Source organism: Tripterygium wilfordii, chromosome 22 (assembly GCF_013401445.1).
Source record: "Tripterygium wilfordii isolate XIE 37 chromosome 22, ASM1340144v1, whole genome shotgun sequence".
Classification (NCBI taxonomy): Eukaryota; Viridiplantae; Streptophyta; class Magnoliopsida; order Celastrales; family Celastraceae; genus Tripterygium; species Tripterygium wilfordii.
The window spans coordinates 10,507,618-10,526,270 of NC_052253.1; the positions used below are offsets into that span (position 1 = coordinate 10,507,618).

Genomic DNA, 18,653 nt, shown 5'->3' on the forward strand with positions numbered 1-18,653 from the left:
CTTACTAAAAAAAAGGTAAAACACACGAAATTGGAATTCACCATAGAGAAAAGCAATGTCAAAATATTTCTTTAAATCGTAGAATAATCTCTTAAAGAGATTATAACTTGACCCTAAATAAATAGAAAACTAAATACTTAGCAAACAAAAAAACTGAAAAAAGGAAATTAGAAAAATTACGAAAAAATGTGTAAAAATGGTAAAATGCTAATTCCAAGACCTAAACATAAAATTTTGACAAAAATATTGTGGAGCTACTGATTAAACACTAGTCTTGATACATAAAAGAAAAAAAAAAAACACTAATCTTGATGACCATGTTAAAACGAGTCACCCCGTCAAATTTGTATAATTCCGAGTTGATAATTTTTCTATCCTCCTGAAGGTATTCTTGTAATAAACAATATAGTAGTCCTACATCCGCAACTCATCATATGATATGATAATCATCATCAAGAGTTCTTTTTTGAGTCAATACACTGGATTGCTTCGCTTTATTCGTCTATGCAATTATATTCTCCTCGCAAAAGCATATCCTTAATTTGTCCACATCAAACCTTATATTATATATGTTACGTACACAATTATGCTTATGTAATAATTATAAGTCTGGAGGGTTCTTATTACAGATTCTTTTCTAAAATGGATATGATAGACAAAAAGATATATAGAGAGAGATTGCTGAGTCCAATATATATATATTACTTAAAAATTTAAAAACAAAATTATCAAAAGGTGCCAGTTATGTTCTTTTTGACCGAAACACTACTTCTGAACATTCAATGTTGTTTCTAAACGAAATTCATTCTAGGCTCCAGCTTCCTAACAATTGGTTTGATTGGAAACGGGAATTTGCATGGTTTTGAGTGGGAGTTTTGGCGTTTTGTTCGATATATTGTTTGTTCTTTTGTCTTTCACTCACAAACAACAAATGAGTACGTCCAATCCGATGAACTAGATCTCTCTTATATTATTACCAAGCCATTCAAAACACTATATATAGTTGTACAGTGTAGATGGATATGATGATGATAACTCTCTTTTCTCTTTTGTTTTTTCCTTTACGTACATATATACAATAAGTCAACAGTTTCTGCTTTGCATGGGGAGTACTCACGAGGTGAAAGAATAAAAAGAACAAACCTCTCTCCGTTTCTTAGATATAAATCTCCTAAAAACGTGAGAAAATTCCCTTTTTGGGAATTCAAATTTTGCCACTTAAAGAAAAGGAATTTAAAGGGGATCAGAATCTTTCACAAGGTGATAATGAAACATCAAAATTTAGGGCACAGAGTTCCAAGGAGAGCATTTGAAAATAAGCAATGGCATCTAGGGATACTCAATCTCACACCCAAATAATTTTTTTTATGACAAAGTTTGAGATTTCATTAATTAATTAAGGAAGCAGAGAAAAGAGATACCTACAGGAAAGATATATTAGTTGGGTTTCTTTGGACCGTCTCACTTGCACGACTTTGTTTTTTATTGACCGTCTCATTTAACGGTATTTGAGCCTAGAAAAGTCTTTATTGATTGAGAGAAGCTTGGGCTTTTTTCTATAAACCACATCAACAGCAATAACCAACATATGCAACACCCTCTAGTGAAGTGGGTTGAAATATACGTCTTACAAACTAATGCATATCACATGGTTTCGTAGGGTTGCTTCTCTTATTGTTTCTGATGATTTTTACCCTAACAAGATGCGAATCCACTAATCAAACAATGAAGAAGAAAAAATGTGTGAATCGAGATAGATATGTAGCATAAACACATTTTTTTATGTAAAAACTAATGAGAATGCTGATGAAACAAGTTGCCATTGATATCTAGGATTAATCTTAAATATGATCTCAGCTCATCATCTCAGGAAACAACAGCCACCAATGACCTCAAGATCACACACATTCGACGTATAGAAAATACAATAACAACACAAACTTCAATACTAATTCTTCAACCAAAAGCAGCAAATTATTAATTAGGACATAAAACCCAGTTCTACCTTTGGATCGATCCCTATCTGATCATGAAGAGACTAATCCAATCCCACACCATCTTAATTATTAGACAATTCTGGAGGGTTTGAGAGTCGCAAATCCAGATATTACCATTAATTAATCTTATAGAAGATGAGTAGTGGAGGAAGAACCGAGACCTGATAAATGCGACGTCCAAGTATTTCCACCACTCCAATTATACTGATTATTACTCTCCAAATTACCCAAAAGTTGCCTTGATAAACCCCCGTGGTTTTCTTCCATCTTCACTGGAGCTGGCTGAGAAACCCTAGAGCTTGAAGTACTAGTCATTGCCCGAAGCTGCAGGCTATCTCCAACCCTCGAAGACCCTCCTTCCACTCCTTCAACTCCTTCACTTTGAAATGAAAACAAGCCTTCTGTCTGTGCCTCAAAGAAAGGAAATTGCTGCACTCCTCCTTTACATCAACAACAAGATCGAGAAATTAAAAACAATGGTAGTATACAAGTGCCTATTTTATAAATTCTGTTGGAGAGGTCGGTTATATCTCAAAGCGAAGTTCTTCACGTTTAAGATGACAGAGGGAAGATATTTGCTGCATTATATTGACGAGTTTAACAAGTTGTGCTTAGACTTGGAGAATATTGAGGTCGAGTATGAGGATGAGTATAAGATCTTGTTATTGCTACAATCTATATATGCTTGTTTAGTTAGATGAAACTTGCCCTATACAAGAAAACCATACCTGAATTAGTTGCTATCTGAAACCCCACATCAGTCTGGCCGCCGACACCGGTATTTGTCCCTCCAATGCTTCCCTGAATTCCACTAAAATTCAAGCCAAAATTCCCAGCACTATACTGAGTCATATTGGGCAAAGATCCCAAGAAAGGCAACTGATGAGAACCTTGTTGATGAAGAGGCAAGTGACGGATCATCTCCGAAGGAATTGCACTTGTGGAGCTTGAACCACCAACTAATTGCCTCTCAATGGATGAGACTGGTGATGACTTGGAGCCACTACCACTGTTTTTACTCTTCTTATTCCTCCGACAACCGCCTCCCACCGGAACATTTCTTATGCCACCCCCCCTAGTCCAGTACCGCCGGCATGTCTTGCAGAAATGGCGCGGTTGAGAGAGGCTGTAGTTATTGAAATAGCAAAATTTAGTGTTGGTGGAGTCACACCTTGGGCACTTGAGGGCTGCTTCTGGCTGCGGAATCTTTGCTAGCCTGGCTCGATCAGCCAATGACCCCGGTCGGATTGAGCCTGCACCAGCCCCCACAAGAGGAGGCTGTGGAGGAAGAGGTGGAAGCTGTGGAGTTTGATCATGAGCAGCACTAATTATTCCTTGTTGTTGATTTGATTGCTGCAGCTGCAAAGATAGAACAAATTTGCAAGAATTAATTGTAAGCAATAATAAGGAAACGAATTAAATCTAGTAGATTCAAGTAGAGATCACAAACGAATATGAGTATCTAAATCTCTTTTTTTTTTCCTCCCCTCATATGCTGTAAATATTCTTGCTTGCTTTCTTGCTTTTGTAAATGGAATTAAATTGAAGAAAATATTCATGCCTGGTGCCAATTGGGAGGATCTAAATAGACTGGAATTGAGGAGAAAACCAAGTTTTTTTCCATTTGCTTTTTATAAAGGTTAATGAGGCTTTAGCAAAAATGGTGGTGGAGAATCACAGACACTAAGAGAGAGTACCAGCAGAGCCAAGAAAGAAAGAAAGGAAAAGAGAATTAAAGTAGAAGAAAGAAAGAAAGATAGGAGGGGCTTTTGTATTTGTTTAGTTTAATTTATATATTCTTTCATTCTCTCATCTCTTTTTGTTTTATTATGTATATATTCAGGGTTTTGAATCTTCTGATGAGTGGAGGAAAAGAAGTTTCTTAGCGATGAAACCTTTCTTTCTAAAGCTATATTGACTGCAATTTAGTGCTCACCAAATTAAGAGAGCTGTGACTCTCGTCATGCATGGAAGATAGATAGATTGAGAGAGAGATGGTCCAATGTTGTAAGGTCACCTGTCCCTTTTCTGGTGGGATCTCCACAAGTTATCTCACACTCCAAGTAGGGTGGCACATATATATCTACGCAAATCAACTGAACTCAGTTAACTATGATGAATTTTGTGATAATGTATGGTGTAGCTCAGTTAATATCAATATAAAAAAAATGATTTTCTATAGTTTTTCAATTTTTGTGTTCATATTCTCAATCAATGTTGATTTTCACTTTATATTTCCAAAGTAAAGTTGTGAAAATTTTCTTTTTAATGAAATCTTGTTATATCTCTAACATGATATCAGAGTAAAGTCTCGGTCTATTTGGACGTGGTCTCTACAATTGTTCATTTGTTGGTTCTACTATAACCCAAGTTTACAACTGTGGAGGAGTGTCAAGACTATATCCCACATAGATTGACATATATAACCCAACTGATTTGTATATAAATAAAGTTCTAATACATTTCACACAATTGATACATTTTCTGAGCCTAAAAACCAATAGCGACTACCCATGAAAAACAAATATGGATGAGCTTGTGATCCAGAACTGACAATATCCTTAATGTGTTTGGGCTTGGATTTCCAAACACACTTGTAAATCAAATGTAAACCTATAAAATTTTCAATGTTTTGATTTGTCTTGTACTTTGTATATCATCGCGCACTATAATTCCAATTTGCAATTTGTGTTTCTTATTCTTTTATAATTGCTCTACTCTTTTTAGTGTTGAAGTCTCTTTTGGGGGATTAAGACCGCAAATTAAGTAGGTGGAAGAGAGAATTATATGTACAAAAGTTGCTCTGATTGGGGAGTGCCAAAAGACATGAAAGTTGAAACCTTGCATTATTTTCTTCGATAAGTAATTAAGTTGCAGGACCAAGTGTCGCAAATTGCAGTTTGTCATATACTGCAACACATAAGATCTGTGTCAACATGGAAAAGCACAGGCAACCCCCTCCCCCACTACTCATCCATGGTGACTGGTACCTGCAGTGACATTGCCAAGTTCCTTTTGAAGAACTTCACATGCATCATGCTTGTGCGTGGATGGAATGTCAGCACAAATTAAAGGCATTCATGACTGCTACCTGGTTTATCCTAAACCACTTTTTTCCTTGGAATCATACCTAATCAAAAAATCGTGAAAACAATATATAAGATACATTGGATGGCAATTTATATGAGAGTTTAAATACCCCTAAACCCTAGAGTTAGTTCATAAAAATCGTGAAAATTGAAAACCACCCTAACTGATTGATCGATTTTTTTAAAATTTTTTTGTGAGTATGATCGGTTTCCTTAAATTCAATTTTTTTAATAGTCGGTTTTTCAAAAATATAAGAATGGAACTCGGTTAACCGAAATCGCGCCATCAAAATTGCATACATACTAAACCCTTGATAAATATAAACTTAATTATTTTTGATGAAATTAAATTTTCTTTGGCATGTTTGGCATATAAGATTACATGCATTAACACTTGATCTCAGCCAAAAAAAGCTAGCATTAATAAAGTAGATGCATGTACATATGAATATGATATATCCCTAAAGAAAGAAAGGCTGTCTAGTGGTGGCCGGTGGCCCTCTAAAGCCGTGTAATAGTGGACCAACGTAACGACAAAGCAGCAGTCAAAATCAATCTTTATCCAATATCAGATGCTCATGGTCGGAAAATGTGGTGCCACGTCAACCATTGGTGGGTCCAACAATTTGCCATGCACTCTCATTTGCTCTTCTCCTCCATAGATATATACGTGTATATTCAGTATTATTGATCTGGTCCTGGTCCTCTCTCTATCATTCACTTCACTTTTTCGTCCGCAATTCGACACAAACTTGCCCTTAAAAACATATTCAATTATTCCCAAATCAATCAACTTGTGATAGCTAATTAAGTAAACTTCTTCTTCTTTTTTTATAATTGAGAATGACACAAAAAAATTTATTCTTTTAACATTCAATATGGATCTAAACTCGAACACCATATTATTCACTTTTTATACCAGCTTGATTTGTCAATATCGCATTGATTCTCTTAAGATAGTAATCCTGATAGGAAAACAAAAACTAGAGCAATTGCATGGCTGGTGCGCCAATAAAGAGTCTAGTAAGTTTGAGTTTGACGTAACTTATTCTTACTATATTTATATTTATTTGTGTTTTATTTTAAAATATTTTCCAAAGAAATTTAATGTCATTTAATATATACCTATAGAAATTCTCAAGTGCGGACGTCCGCAACTTAATAACTTGTTCACTCCACTTTTTAAGTGTTTTCAAAAGTGAAATGACAAGTGTTTCATATTAATGATGAGATTGAGATGTTTAAGCTAATATAATTTGTGGGTGTCCGCATAAGATAATTCCTCACATATATATGTATAGTTATGTTCCAATGTAAATGGTTTATGAAACAATATTATAGAATCAGATTAAGGCGCTATATAGCACGTGCATGAATTGCGCATGCTATGGGGTTAAAATCTATAAAATTATTTCATTGGTTTGCATGCATCGTTTGTGGAATGATGTGTATTTATTTTTATAGTACTTAAAGATATTTAGCCACCAAATAAGGTACGTTAGTGGTGAAAGAATCTAATTGATGAGAACTATTTACGCCTCATACTTAACTAAACTAATCACATTCTAAATAAACCCCAGCTTAAAACATAACATTTCTGAATAGATCTTAATTTCAGTTTTTTTTTCAAATTTTACAGTTTACACCCCATGATGAACAGTAAAACCAAAACAGATAATCTCAAAACACAGAATAATCTTCACCACAATCTTCAGACATTGGAAACTCACCACAATCAATGATGGTCACTTTCTTTTGTGGGCGGTCCCCTCGGTCACTGTTTTGCGACTCAATCAGCTTCACAAAGTCCATGCCTTCCAAAACTTGCCCAAAAACAACATGCCTCTGGTCAAGCCATGGAGTCTGCGATTGCCACAAAGCAACAAACTTATCAGCATGTACCCAGAAGCAGTAAATAAGTAGTGATTTTTAATACTTTTCCAATCATCATTTCAATTGAAAATCAAATTCAATTATGATCATAGAACCATATAGAAGTCATAATATTAATGAAATTGGTAATTATTGGCAAACGAGTCATCTATCTAATAAGAACATAAGATGTACACTTCAGAGTTAAGGAAAGATAGATAAGTACAACAGATAGAGAGCAATTTAGTATTGATAGTCTCTCACAGGCCTTTTGTCAAACAGATAGAGAGCAATTTAGTATTTGCATTGGAAGGTTGTTTGGGAAGAAAGAAAGAATAATTGTGAGAAGAATAGCGTTGGAGGAGGGATTGATGATAAAAGCGACTTATGGGTTGTTGATTACATGGGTGTTTCAAGGTCAAGGTCCCAGTCTGATTTCAGGGGAGATGGAGAGTGAAGGGAAGAAGGAAAAAGAAGGGTAGGGTCAGCTGAGTGTTATTCGATGAAGGCTTTTTTTACAATTTTGGGGCTTCCTTAATTAACTCTGGGATGCAAATAGACCTTATCATCTAATTCCCTATAAAGAATGGATCGGATCTTCGTAATTGGAGGTTGTTCAATTAACCATTTTAACCTAAAAAATATTTTTTAAAAATTATAGAAAAATAACAAATGATAAATATTATACATGATTTTAACCGTGAAATCATGTTTCAAAGTGTTGGGAATGAAAAGAAAAGATTATATGCCACACACTTTGCATTCAAAGACTCAAATTTGTTGTGTCTATTTTTAATAAATTATATATTTTTTTTAAAAAAATATATCACTAAATTCATAATCTTACATTCTTGTTATTTTTATGGAAGTTTAAAAAACTAATTTTATGTCAAAATGGGCTAATTGTACGCTCTCTAATTAGTAATTGGAGGGATCCCAATCCATCAATAATTGACAGAGCGTAAGGCCATTTTTTGCTTACTTTCATGCCAAAAGCCACCCATATATATATATATGTGCGTGTGTGTGTGTGAAGAGATCTATAGTTGGAAAGGAAGCAAAGTTTCAGCTTTTAACACATTCACTTGTCTCTTCATATATATCGATCTCAATTAGAGTAAACAAATTTTGCTGTCTAAAGATATACTACAAATGTTATTTATGAGTAATTAGTTTATGTAACTAATATGCACTACGTTCCAAAAGAACGCATTGGAAAATTCGGTTTCTGCTGTACGTAGTTGCACAGAGCCATATGTAAGGAAGTATCCTTGGATAATAATATTGATGTATCTTATGAGGGGATCAACATGCAGGTTCCTACACTGCAAAGAGGTGGTCCCATGTCTGCACTCCATGTCTGCACTGTTAAATAATTAAATTTGTTATCCTAAAGAAAGATATATTAGTACAAGGAAAGGAAGCTTTGGTTCATAATTGCACATGCCTCTGACATATATATATATATATATATATATATATATATATAGATATAGCGTTTTTCTCCTATCTGAACAAAGTTTGCGAACCATATTTGTGATCTTTATTTGCAATCGTTAGATCTGATCAACGGCTGCGGATGAGATACAATCTTTTAACCCGAATGACCCATATCGGCTGCGGACGAGATTTCTGACATACGAGAGAGGAAGACGGAAGGGAGGAGAACCCGATATGGGTCATTCAAGTTAAAAGATTGTATCTCATCTGCAGCTGTTGATTAGATCCAACGACTACAAATGAAGTTCCCAAATATGATTCACAAACTTGGTTCACATAGGGGAAAAACATTGTCTATGTACATATACATATATATAGATGAGTTTTCAGATGAGGACTCACTCATATAACTTATATCAGAACTTTTAATCACAACAATTGAATTCATTCAATGGTTGAGATAACACGTTACTAAAATACCCTCATACTCTTTCTTTCTTCATACCCTTTTGCCCAGCAGCCTCCTTCATCACGGAGTGTCTTCTCTTCGATTGTCCACTGATTTTGACGGATATGCTATGCGACTTGTGTCTTTTCTGTTCTTGGGTGCTCCTTAAACCCAATATGTTTCTGGGTGAAATTGTATGCCTTTTGAATTGGATGATTGTTTCTCATCCCTTTGTGTTTAGATCCATGGAATTCTCTATTCCGAGAACCTTTTCTTGACTGGATGCTTGATGAAGTTTTTTTTTGTTTAGGTAGCATCTTTTTAGTCCAAGTAGCCTTCTTATCAGGTTGAGTGGTGCTTGTTTTGGGGTTTCCTGGTCCCTTGTTTGTTTTTAGTGGTTTCTGGGTTTTTGTTGGTTCGGGTTGCTTCTAGAGCTGGGTTCCAATTTACATCCCTTCCTTGATCTGATCCCGCATGGTGACATGCCAATAATATTATCCGCTTTGGGTTGTTCGATTCCAGAGGATGTATCGAACCCGCAAGACTTTGTTTTCCCTTTGCCTAGCTACAGTCTAAAGACCATGGATCAAAGTCCAACTCACTGAGTTAGGAAAACATCTTGTTGGATGTTAAGGGTGAATTTTGGCTTTATTAATCCATTGGTTGGCAATGTGACTTTTTCAACACATAACACTCCCTTGCACTTGTGGGTTAGGTTATGTCAGACCCACCCAACAAGTGGAATAGAGGCTACGTCAAATAGGACCTAATTGCTTCGATACCATATTAGTAATCCATACCCCATACATGCCAATAATATTGTCCATTTTAGGTTGTCAAATTCCCAAGGATACATAGAGCTCGCACAACTTTATTCCTCCTTAACATAATTATTAAAGGCCGAAACTCATGGGTCAAAGCCCAACTCACTTGGATTAGGAAAAGCCCTTGTTGGATGTTAAGAGTAGGCTTTGGTTTTATTAACACATTGATTGAGCATTGCCAATCAATGTGGGACTTTTTCAACTCTTAACACTACTTGTGATCATTACATGCGGATTAAGATTACATGGACGTTCATGGTCTGATTGGAGATCCATCAAAACTAGACTGAAAGCTTTTCGTCCATTAATTGCTGTAAAACAAACACAGATGCTGAGCTTACCTGACTAACCATTAGTATATTTCTGCCCATGATAAGGGATTCGAATCTTACAGACAACATATTTGTGAGTATATTGTTGGCTAGGTGAGTTTTATCCAAAATGATATATGTTCATAATTTTCTCATTCATAAACTTACATAATCTAGGTGGCACGCAAAAAAAACATGTCACATAAATTAAAAAAAATAAACAAACTTTATTAAAAAAAGTCACATAAATATGTCACATATTTATATAACTTTATGAATGTTTAGTTTATGGATGTGTAATGCTTCCGGAGTTCTATATGCCATAAAAAAAGCTGTAAAATAATAACAACACGAATTTACTTTTATTAATTAATATTTGAATTGTCGAGATATTTAATGCACATATCGCATTCATGAGGGTTTCGCTTGTCCCTGTATCCTGGCTTTTCCTTTATTCGACAGTAGAAAACTACAAAGCTTCCATGTCTCCACTCATATGTACAAATTTCCTTTCAGAAGGCCTCTTCTCCTTTGGCCTTTTGCTTTTAGAGATAAAACGTTCTTCGCTTCTCCTCATGCATGATGATTGATGCATGCATTTTTTTAAAATTTTTTTATAAAGACGCACAAACAGAAGTTATGCTAGAAGGGAAAAAAAAACGTCAAAACAGTGATCAAGAGACTCGTGCTTGGTAAATTGGTATCTAACCGTAACCGTATCATCGAAAGGAAATGATTGGGAATGTTGTCGAAAAAATTCTTAGACACGGCCCGGTTGACGAGACCATCCACCCAAATGTTCTGACGCCGGCTAACCATTGAGAGTCTCCACTTCTGGATCCCTCGCAAACTATCCATGATATCTTCAATTAAGTTTTCAGTCACCCAATGCAAAACCAATTGAGGATTACCAACCGCGTTATCACAAATTTAGCTTGATTCTTCATGCCTTCCGCAGGTTGCATTCAAGGTTCTGTTCAGTTCAAGCAAATAAACCCAAAAAAAAACTGACCAACATTCAAACATATAAAGTCAAACCTTTGCTTCGATTGAACATCAAGAATAGCTCGAACTTGAATCTCTACCAAGTACCAAGTTGCAAACAGCAACAACATTGTCAAGAATTGGTTTAAACATCAAGAATTGGCAGTCCACTCCTATAAATACTTGATTCGCAAAATGAATAAAATTTTCAACGAAATCCACCTGCAAAAAATACATCTTAACGATTTAAAGCCTATATAATGCACTTTAAATGTTTTTAAAAATCCATTGTTTTGACAAGTACCGAGAAGGATTAAGCTGAAAATTTTCTCCGCAAAATGTCGCAAAGCTTTCCTCCAGTAATGCAGTACATTCTGGTCAAGAGTGAAACCCACCAAAGCAGAATGATTGAATCATTAGTTCATCATGCATGAAAATTTTCAAAGCTGACAAAAAATGTTCCATCAAGCAGACATCCCAGAATAAACTGGAAAAAATATATTTCACTTTATAGCTTTAAAACTGAACTTTCTTCGCTGATAAGCCTATTAAAGTGAAGAACAATACATGAAACTTCTCTGTAGAACCCAAACTACTTCCTCCCCCTGTTAAGCCTCTGCAGATGATAATTGATGCTTCCCCAACTCTTTCTGTTTTTGGAACCCTGCAGTAAAGATGGCCAAAATCCTTTAGTCATGATATATAGCATAAAAAATTCATGGAACAATGGAACGGTTTTTTGCCCTCTTCCCCTTTTACACCCAAAACCAAAACAATAAGGAAAGACAGAATGGGAATGAAGAACAACTTCAAGTTACATCACCTGAGAATCCATACAAGCATTCAGCAGATCCTTTTGCCGAGCACATTTATCATCTTTGTTTTGGTTAAGGGACAAGCAGCTGAGGAATGTTATCATTTCCTGCATGCATGGCCTCGTCATATTGCCAAATTTCTTTGGACTTATGTATACTCCACCGACTTTTCGACCCATCTTATGTTTTTCGTACTACATCCAAGTTAATCAATGTTAATAATCCACAACTTTAAGCATCCCAAGAATAAAGCACCCCAACAGTCATTGTGAGACATACTGCCTACATGTTCAACTTTACAGATGTGTAGCAAACAGCAACAAGAGCCCATTTCCCTTGGTTATATACTTATATGACTAGCCGGCCAACCAAAGAAAGTTGTTCTAAAGCTATGGAAGCTCTCATTCTCCCCACCACAAAGATGAAAAGATGGAAACATTAATTAACAGTAAAGAAGCAAAAAAAGAAAGAACTTCTCTATCTATACAAGCTCCCCTCTCCCTAATGAACATATAAAAGAGGTTCAAAAGTTATTAAAGGAAGAAAGAAATTCCCAAAATTACCCTCGCATCACTACAAAGTACAAACAGAAATGGCCACAAATGGTTGTAGCTCAAAAAACTATCATTCTGATGTAGGACATTCAAAATCTATGTCTGTTTTCCCAATTCATTATCCTATAGTTTTATACCAAGATTTAATGATACTGGGCCAGCCTAACATTGAGCCCAAAAGCTAAGGTTGCAAAACAAATATGCCACAACTTACTCAGACTTGTTTCCGGACAAAGAGGACTATATGAGACTCGCACAACAAAAAACTAGGATGGGCCTTTGTCATTCCCGGTATAATTTCAAGCCAATATAAACTTTCTGACTTCAAAAACCAAATATCCACATTAATATGAGCAGATAATTTCTCCTGATGGGAATATACCTACCTCATTGTGTTGGAGCTCACCCACCCAAGTCCCACATTGAAAAAAAATGGTGTGTGTATGTGGTTTAAATGCAAGTAGTTGGACCCTAGTCCTAGGGCCATGGCTTTTGGACAAAGTGGATTACCATCACTTGTATTGAGACCACACACATGTTTAGGCCCATTAACATGGGCTCCCCCAAGGTCCAAATTCTAACACATTGTATAAGGAAAACTGAAATAGAATTACACTCAAGCATGCCTCTTAAGGACTATGGATTTCAAAAAAGCAAGGCCGTGTAATTTAAGAGTACATATACTAGCTACAGTTGTTTTGCATACAGAAAGGAGTTTCTATCATGTTTCAACTTGCAACTCTAGTGCCATCTTCACTAGGATCTTCATACATTAACATACAGAGGACCCAGTCGGTTAATTTCACTAAAGTCAAGTTACATTCTGTAGTTCCAAATTAAAAAAAAAAAACAAACAAACAATCCAGTATTTGAGAAATGAATGGCCTCGGAGTAATGAAATTACAAAGAAAACATGTGTTTGACCATAACTTTAACTCCAAACCAGTTATAAAGCAATGGTTTCTCGTTTGAACCAGTATTAAATACCCTCTCAGCCTAGCCTGCTATGTGCAATCCAATCAAACGTCTACCAGATGGGCCGCAAATTTATATGTTCTTCTCAGCAACAATAAGAATAGATTCCAAAAAAGAAAAAAAAATCTTTGAAATCACCCTTGCATTCTGATATAGTAAAAAAAACGAAGTAACCCAAAATCCAAAGTCATCGCAAGCAATTAACTCAAATTCAAAACTGTTGACAAAGAAGAAAAGACAATAACTTAGATTGACGTCCGGCGAGAGAACCTCAAGTGACACAATATCATAGTTCAATAATAAGAATATGTGAAACTTGGATTTCACCCAATACCTCGCAGAGAATCATAAATTGGCAAAAGGTTCAAAGGAAACGGAAACAATGAAATATTTAAACCCAAAAAAAAAAAATTTATAAGGCAAAGAGTAGAGCTTTTACCTGCAGATCCTCAGATCCGGCGAGAGAACCGTCAGTAAAGTCGGCGAGAGTAGGGAACAAGTCTGGCCAGATTGGGAGGATTTCACGCAAGGCACGAGCCGCCGCTCTATGGAAGCAAGGCGATCTCGGTGGAGCGAGAACTTTCTCTAAAACGGGCCTGCACTTTACTTGAATTTAAACGGGCCTTTAATTCCCCATGTGGTCATGGCCCATGGTCTATGAGGCCGGTTAACCATGGGCCGTGACGTTGATAAAATATTCTCAGTTGTACCTGATTAGCATTGCTGTTATAAATTACAATGAAGATTAGGCTAGCGATTTCGACAGATTTAAAAAAAACACAGGGTTTTTTTTTTTTTTTGTAAATAGAAAATACGCAGCATTTATTTTATCACAAAATATTGGTTTTAAATATGATTTGTTTCAATTTATTTATCAAGAATCCGCAATAGCTACCCAATTTACAGCTTAATAAACTTAGCTTGAAAAAGTAGCTTGGAGCATCCAGGCTCGAATCCCGGCTGCGGAATTTAATCTTTTTCAATTATGTTTTGAACAGATTTGGGCCGGATATCTGAAAAATAAATTTATCTATTTTTAACATGAGTTTAATTTGTAGATGGGAGTCATTTCTCATGGTAAGAGTGTAAGACTAACCTTATCATTTTATTAATTTAGGTCAGAACAAATTTATAGGATTCTCATCGTAGGTGAACTAAGACTAACCTTATCAATTACTACACAAGGTTTATTTTATATTTTCGATGATAAGTCCTAACATAATTCATTTGTTTGGTAAGACTAACCTTATCAATTAATAGAAAATACATAGGATTTATTTTATGAGGTTTATTTTTTATATTTTGGATAAGTCCTACCATAATTCATTTGTTTGGTAAAGCCTGTCAGATAAGTTGTCAAATGTTTGGTTGTTTGGTGAGTTACTCTACATATACTTATAATTTTATTGTACATTAGTGTATTTTCGAAATAAATTCGATGGTGAAACTTATATATTTTGAACACGGCCTCGGGGTTTAGTAGCCAAAGCTGGTGCTTGACAGCCAGGGCCGTAAAGGCACCACAATTTTAATTTTTTTTACACTCACCAAAATCAACCCAAGAAAAGAAGAAGAAAAAAAAAAAAACTTAAACCATTTTCCTTACATATTATCCCTCCTCTCCCTCAACCCATCCAAAAATAAGTCACTTTTGATATAAAAATTGTGTGAACACAATCGTGCCTCTTTGGACAACAAAATAGTTATGACAGACCCTAAACGTATACGTTAACGTATGTAGTACATTTGGTAAGACGATCTACGCTAGCATATACGCTATACCAAACATACATGTTTGAGATGGGCTCTCAATCTACCTACCCCTCAAGACGTGTTACTTAATATGGAAAAATACAAATAAGTATTTTCGTTATCATCATATTTAAGGGCGTTGATTATTGGTCCATTCATGAGCAGATCAGTCGAACTCCTGCTCCTCTCTTGGTAGTTTGGTTTTGGACCACTTCAATGTCTTCCTCTTGTTTTTGGGTAGTTTGGTTTTGGACCACTTCAATGTCTTCCTCTTGTTTTTGGTTCAATAGATATTGATGCTTATCCAAAAATGTTTCATCGCATACCCTATGTTGCTGGTCCCAACAAAGGCACTAAACTAAACAAAATGCTGCCTGTCAAATATGTTTTTCAGCCAAAATTCAAAATTCTAGACGTTGTATCACCACTCAATCCATTAAACAAAACTAACATAATCCTCATACCACCAATGATGGCAGGAGCCTGTGCTTTGATATGGCCATATGGGTTTTCCAAATTTTAAGAATCCCTATATGATAAAAATGGAATTTAAACTTAAACAATGAGATTATTGGAACAATTTTTAATTTTGAGTCATTAAATTGTAACGTTTGAACATTCGGTAATTGAGTTGAACTGATCAACTCTTTGAGTGACCAAAGTTACATTAACCCCAATCCAGACGATGATTCAAAAGAAGTAATTGCAATGACTTTTAGCAACTTTAACAATGGGAATTAAGAGCATCATCATGATAAACCACATGAATGATGATAACTTTATGCAGCTCAGGAAACATGGGTAAGAGACAAAAACACAGGATCACCCCACAGCATTCCCACTTGAACAAACCGACATACTAACATCAATGTTATACTGAATCTGTCAGTTTGCCTTGAAACAGCGATTTTAGCTGGCATCTTGTCTATCCATGTTGCAGATTACTGGATTAGTCATGGGCCTCATGGCTATCCAGAGGAGAGGAGAGGAGAAAAGCAGAGCATGAAATTAGCATTGTTTTTCAAACAGTACACAATGTAATTTATCTTTGAAATAAAGATCAATTGAAAGAATTAGCAGATAACCCGAATCATATGAATTCTAAGAAATCTGCTACTGTAGATTGGACTTCTTGTCTAGTGGTCTGAATGCTGTAGGTGAAGAAGCCAGCGGGAGTACTTGAGCAGTACTTGGAGGATACTGAGGTAGATGATTATGAAGCTCTTTCTCTTTGTTACTACTACTAACAAGGAAATTCACAAATGACCCATGAATCCCATCTGTCACCCTTGTTGAATCTTGAGCAGAAAGGACATTTTGAGAATTGTTTCTCTCAGCTTCTTCCATCAACTTCTTCTGCAGTTTCTCCTCTGCATCCCTCATAAACTTGAATTTTGGAGGAGGAGAAGATCGCAACCTGTTAAGCTCAGCCTCAGTTGTTGATTCAAAGAGAGGAATGAATCCATGGTGAGAATAACAATCTAATGGAGCCTTCAGAGGTGGAGAAGCCAAAGGAGTATCAACAGTCAATATAAGATCACTCAAGCTTCTTGTTCTTGAACTCTTCCTATCTCCCCTAGATTTCCCATCCTCAGACTCCAAATCCTCCTTGGTTTCCTCTTTAATGGTGAATAGAAATCTTGGTGGTCCGGCCAAATTGTGCAATCTCATAAGCTCTGCTTCCACACTTTCTTCCCCTTCAACTTTTAATTCCTTCAAACCCTGCTCTAAACCAAGCTCTACGTCTTGTCCATGGCCGTTCCCAACTGGGTCCCCTCCAATTTCCTGATTGTTGTTTTTCTGCAAATAAAATGGTCTCTTGGAGCAGATAAATTGACAGAACTTGTTGCTGTAATCATCATCTTCAACCTCTGTGTTGGTGAGTATCCTCTTCCACCAAAGCAGATAGTACAGCTCTGCAATCAGAGCTAAAAAGAGGCAACCAAAAGCTACTCCCAACCCAATACCTAATCCACTCAAAGTCGTCATCTTTTCCTAGAAATTCACATTTACATCCCAAAACAATCAATCTCGGAGTCAATGCTGCTCGAACCCAATAATCCTTGAATCACCTACTCCTAGGAGACAAAGGAAGAAGGAGGAGAAAAAGAGAGAAAATCCCTCTTTGCTATCTCACATCAGAAGCTGAATATTCCTGTATATCATGTTTTTAAGGCTAGCAAATGGGATTTTTCTTTGGAATCCGACCATTGTCGTTGAAATACAGAAATTGTTGCAAGCCTTACCTTGTAAAAATCCCCAAGAAGAACAAAATTGAGCATCAACCCAGGACCACAATTTGGATAATAACAATGAAAACCCAAGAAAACTTGGCTTAAACAAGCCTTGGAAAGTTCAAAATTCAATTTTGGGAACGAAAGAAAAAAACAGAGAACTAGCAAGAACAGAAATGAAAAAGAGGGGAAACTGTGGACTTAAATTATTGGAGTGCAGCTCACATGGGGTTTTGCAAAAAGACATAAATATTGTTACGAAAATCTGGAAACTCTGATTAAATAATCGAAAAGGATTGCGGCTTGTGGGTGCGTGAAAAAAAAATTGAAAGTAATTGTATCATCCACGTAACCCTAATTGGATTAGTGGTCAAAGCCAAACTACACACCCATCACCTATGAAGGAGCTAGCTGGGCGTGGTTGGATTTGAATTAAAAAAGGAAAATATGAAAAGAATCATCTATTTCAGATATTGTTTACTTGATTTACTTTCTTGGGACGAATATATTTGAAATTGAAACCAAAAAAAAAAAAGATTTTGATTAAGTTTAATTTGATTGGATTTTGTTTTGACACTCATTTTATGTTCGAGCGTGATTAAGCGATGTAGACCTTGTAAATTAAGAATCAAAAAGGCAAACTTGCTGGCACTAAAAATTCCCTTAAACTATGAGCTATTTTGTGAAATTTATAACTGATGCTAGTTGATGCTAATTTACGTTTATTTAATTATGAATATTTATAAATATAAGTACAAATTTTAGTTTATAAAAAAGAACAAAAAAATGAAACCACTCTCATATATGTTTCAAATTGAAACTTATCATAACTAACGGGTGCGAGGTGTTTGGTAGACTGGAGACCACTTGCGAGGATGCAGTTAGCTTATCAGCTTGTGATCCTGCTCTACCAAAAACACCTTATATATACAGAGACAAATGGAGGTTCTTTATCAGTTTATTCTAGGCCCGGGTTTTGCCCTGCTAAAAGATCACTCGACGCATCTTATCACATTTACTCCAAAACCCAAGTGTTCGATCATCTTATTCTAAAACATGATTAAAAAAAATAAGAAGAAGAGGATAAGTATTCCTTACACTTTATTCCTATACCAAAAGAATTAGCACTACAGATTGATGATCTTTACAAGGAAAAGAAGGAAAATTGATATGATCATGCCAATGGGCTGAAATTTAGGAGAGCGTGATAGTGTTAATTAGCTGTCGTAGGCCCTCGTCTTGAAGGATAACCGGGCCCCAATTTGTGCCAATTAAAACGATATGCATGGGCCCATGGGACTCCTAAGTGGGCTGCATGGGCCCACTTGGGATCAGATCTACTTATCATGATTAGACTC

At 35.8% G+C, this 18,653-nt stretch overlaps 3 protein-coding genes across 4 annotated transcripts; all 3 read right to left on the reverse strand.

Annotated features, from left to right (window-relative positions):
• Nucleotides 1–1,807: 1,807 nt before the first annotated feature.
• On the reverse strand, nt 1,808–3,701 carry LOC119990585 (dof zinc finger protein DOF2.2-like). The gene is made up of 3 exons (XM_038836569.1): nt 3,559–3,701; nt 2,726–3,356; nt 1,808–2,437 (listed from the first exon to the last, which is right to left on the reverse strand). Exons 1-3 carry the CDS (start codon nt 3,619–3,621, stop codon nt 2,124–2,126), a joined length of 1,008 nt encoding a protein of 335 aa, XP_038692497.1. The 5' UTR covers nt 3,622–3,701; the 3' UTR covers nt 1,808–2,123.
• Nucleotides 3,702–10,989: 7,288 nt separating this feature from the next.
• LOC119990591 lies at nt 10,990–13,902 on the reverse strand. 2 transcript variants are annotated; one of them, XR_005466073.1, is made up of 5 exons: nt 13,749–13,902; nt 11,789–11,974; nt 11,533–11,629; nt 11,270–11,339; nt 10,990–11,187 (listed from the first exon to the last, which is right to left on the reverse strand). XR_005466073.1 is itself a non-coding variant. In XM_038836581.1 (3 exons), the coding sequence occupies exons 2-3, from the start codon at nt 11,957–11,959 to the stop codon at nt 11,558–11,560; spliced, it is 243 nt and encodes an 80-aa protein (XP_038692509.1). In that variant the 5' UTR covers nt 11,960–11,974; nt 13,749–13,902; the 3' UTR covers nt 11,362–11,557. The 2 variants fall into 2 exon arrangements, 1 of the variants encoding a protein (XP_038692509.1); XM_038836581.1 differs by lacking the exons at nt 10,990–11,187; nt 11,270–11,339 and having other exon boundaries at nt 11,362–11,629.
• A 2,145-nt stretch (nt 13,903–16,047) lies between these two features.
• Nucleotides 16,048–17,541, reverse strand: LOC119990588. Its single transcript, XM_038836576.1, has one exon. It carries the CDS (start codon nt 17,048–17,050, stop codon nt 16,175–16,177), a length of 876 nt encoding a protein of 291 aa, XP_038692504.1. The 5' UTR covers nt 17,051–17,541; the 3' UTR covers nt 16,048–16,174.
• Between the last annotated feature and the right edge of the window lie 1,112 nt (nt 17,542–18,653).

Excerpts from the sequence above, each read along its gene's own strand:
- LOC119990585 (XM_038836569.1), bottom strand. The coding sequence starts at position 3,621 with ATGGAAAAAAACTTGGTTTTCTCCTCAATTCCAGTCTATTTAGATCCT. Across the intron at positions 3,357-3,558 it reads ATCCTCCCAATTGGCACCAG|CTGCAGCAATCAAATCAACA; the intron begins GCATGAATATTT and ends CTATCTTTGCAG. Across the intron at positions 2,438-2,725 it reads TCAGATAGCAACTAATTCAG|GAGGAGTGCAGCAATTTCCT; the intron begins GTATGGTTTTCT and ends GTTGATGTAAAG.
- LOC119990591 (XM_038836581.1), bottom strand. The coding sequence starts at position 11,959 with ATGGGTCGAAAAGTCGGTGGAGTATACATAAGTCCAAAGAAATTTGGC. Across the intron at positions 11,630-11,788 it reads ATGCTTGTATGGATTCTCAG|GGTTCCAAAAACAGAAAGAG; the intron begins GTGATGTAACTT and ends TCTTTACTGCAG.
- LOC119990588 (XM_038836576.1), bottom strand. The coding sequence starts at position 17,050 with ATGACGACTTTGAGTGGATTAGGTATTGGGTTGGGAGTAGCTTTTGGT.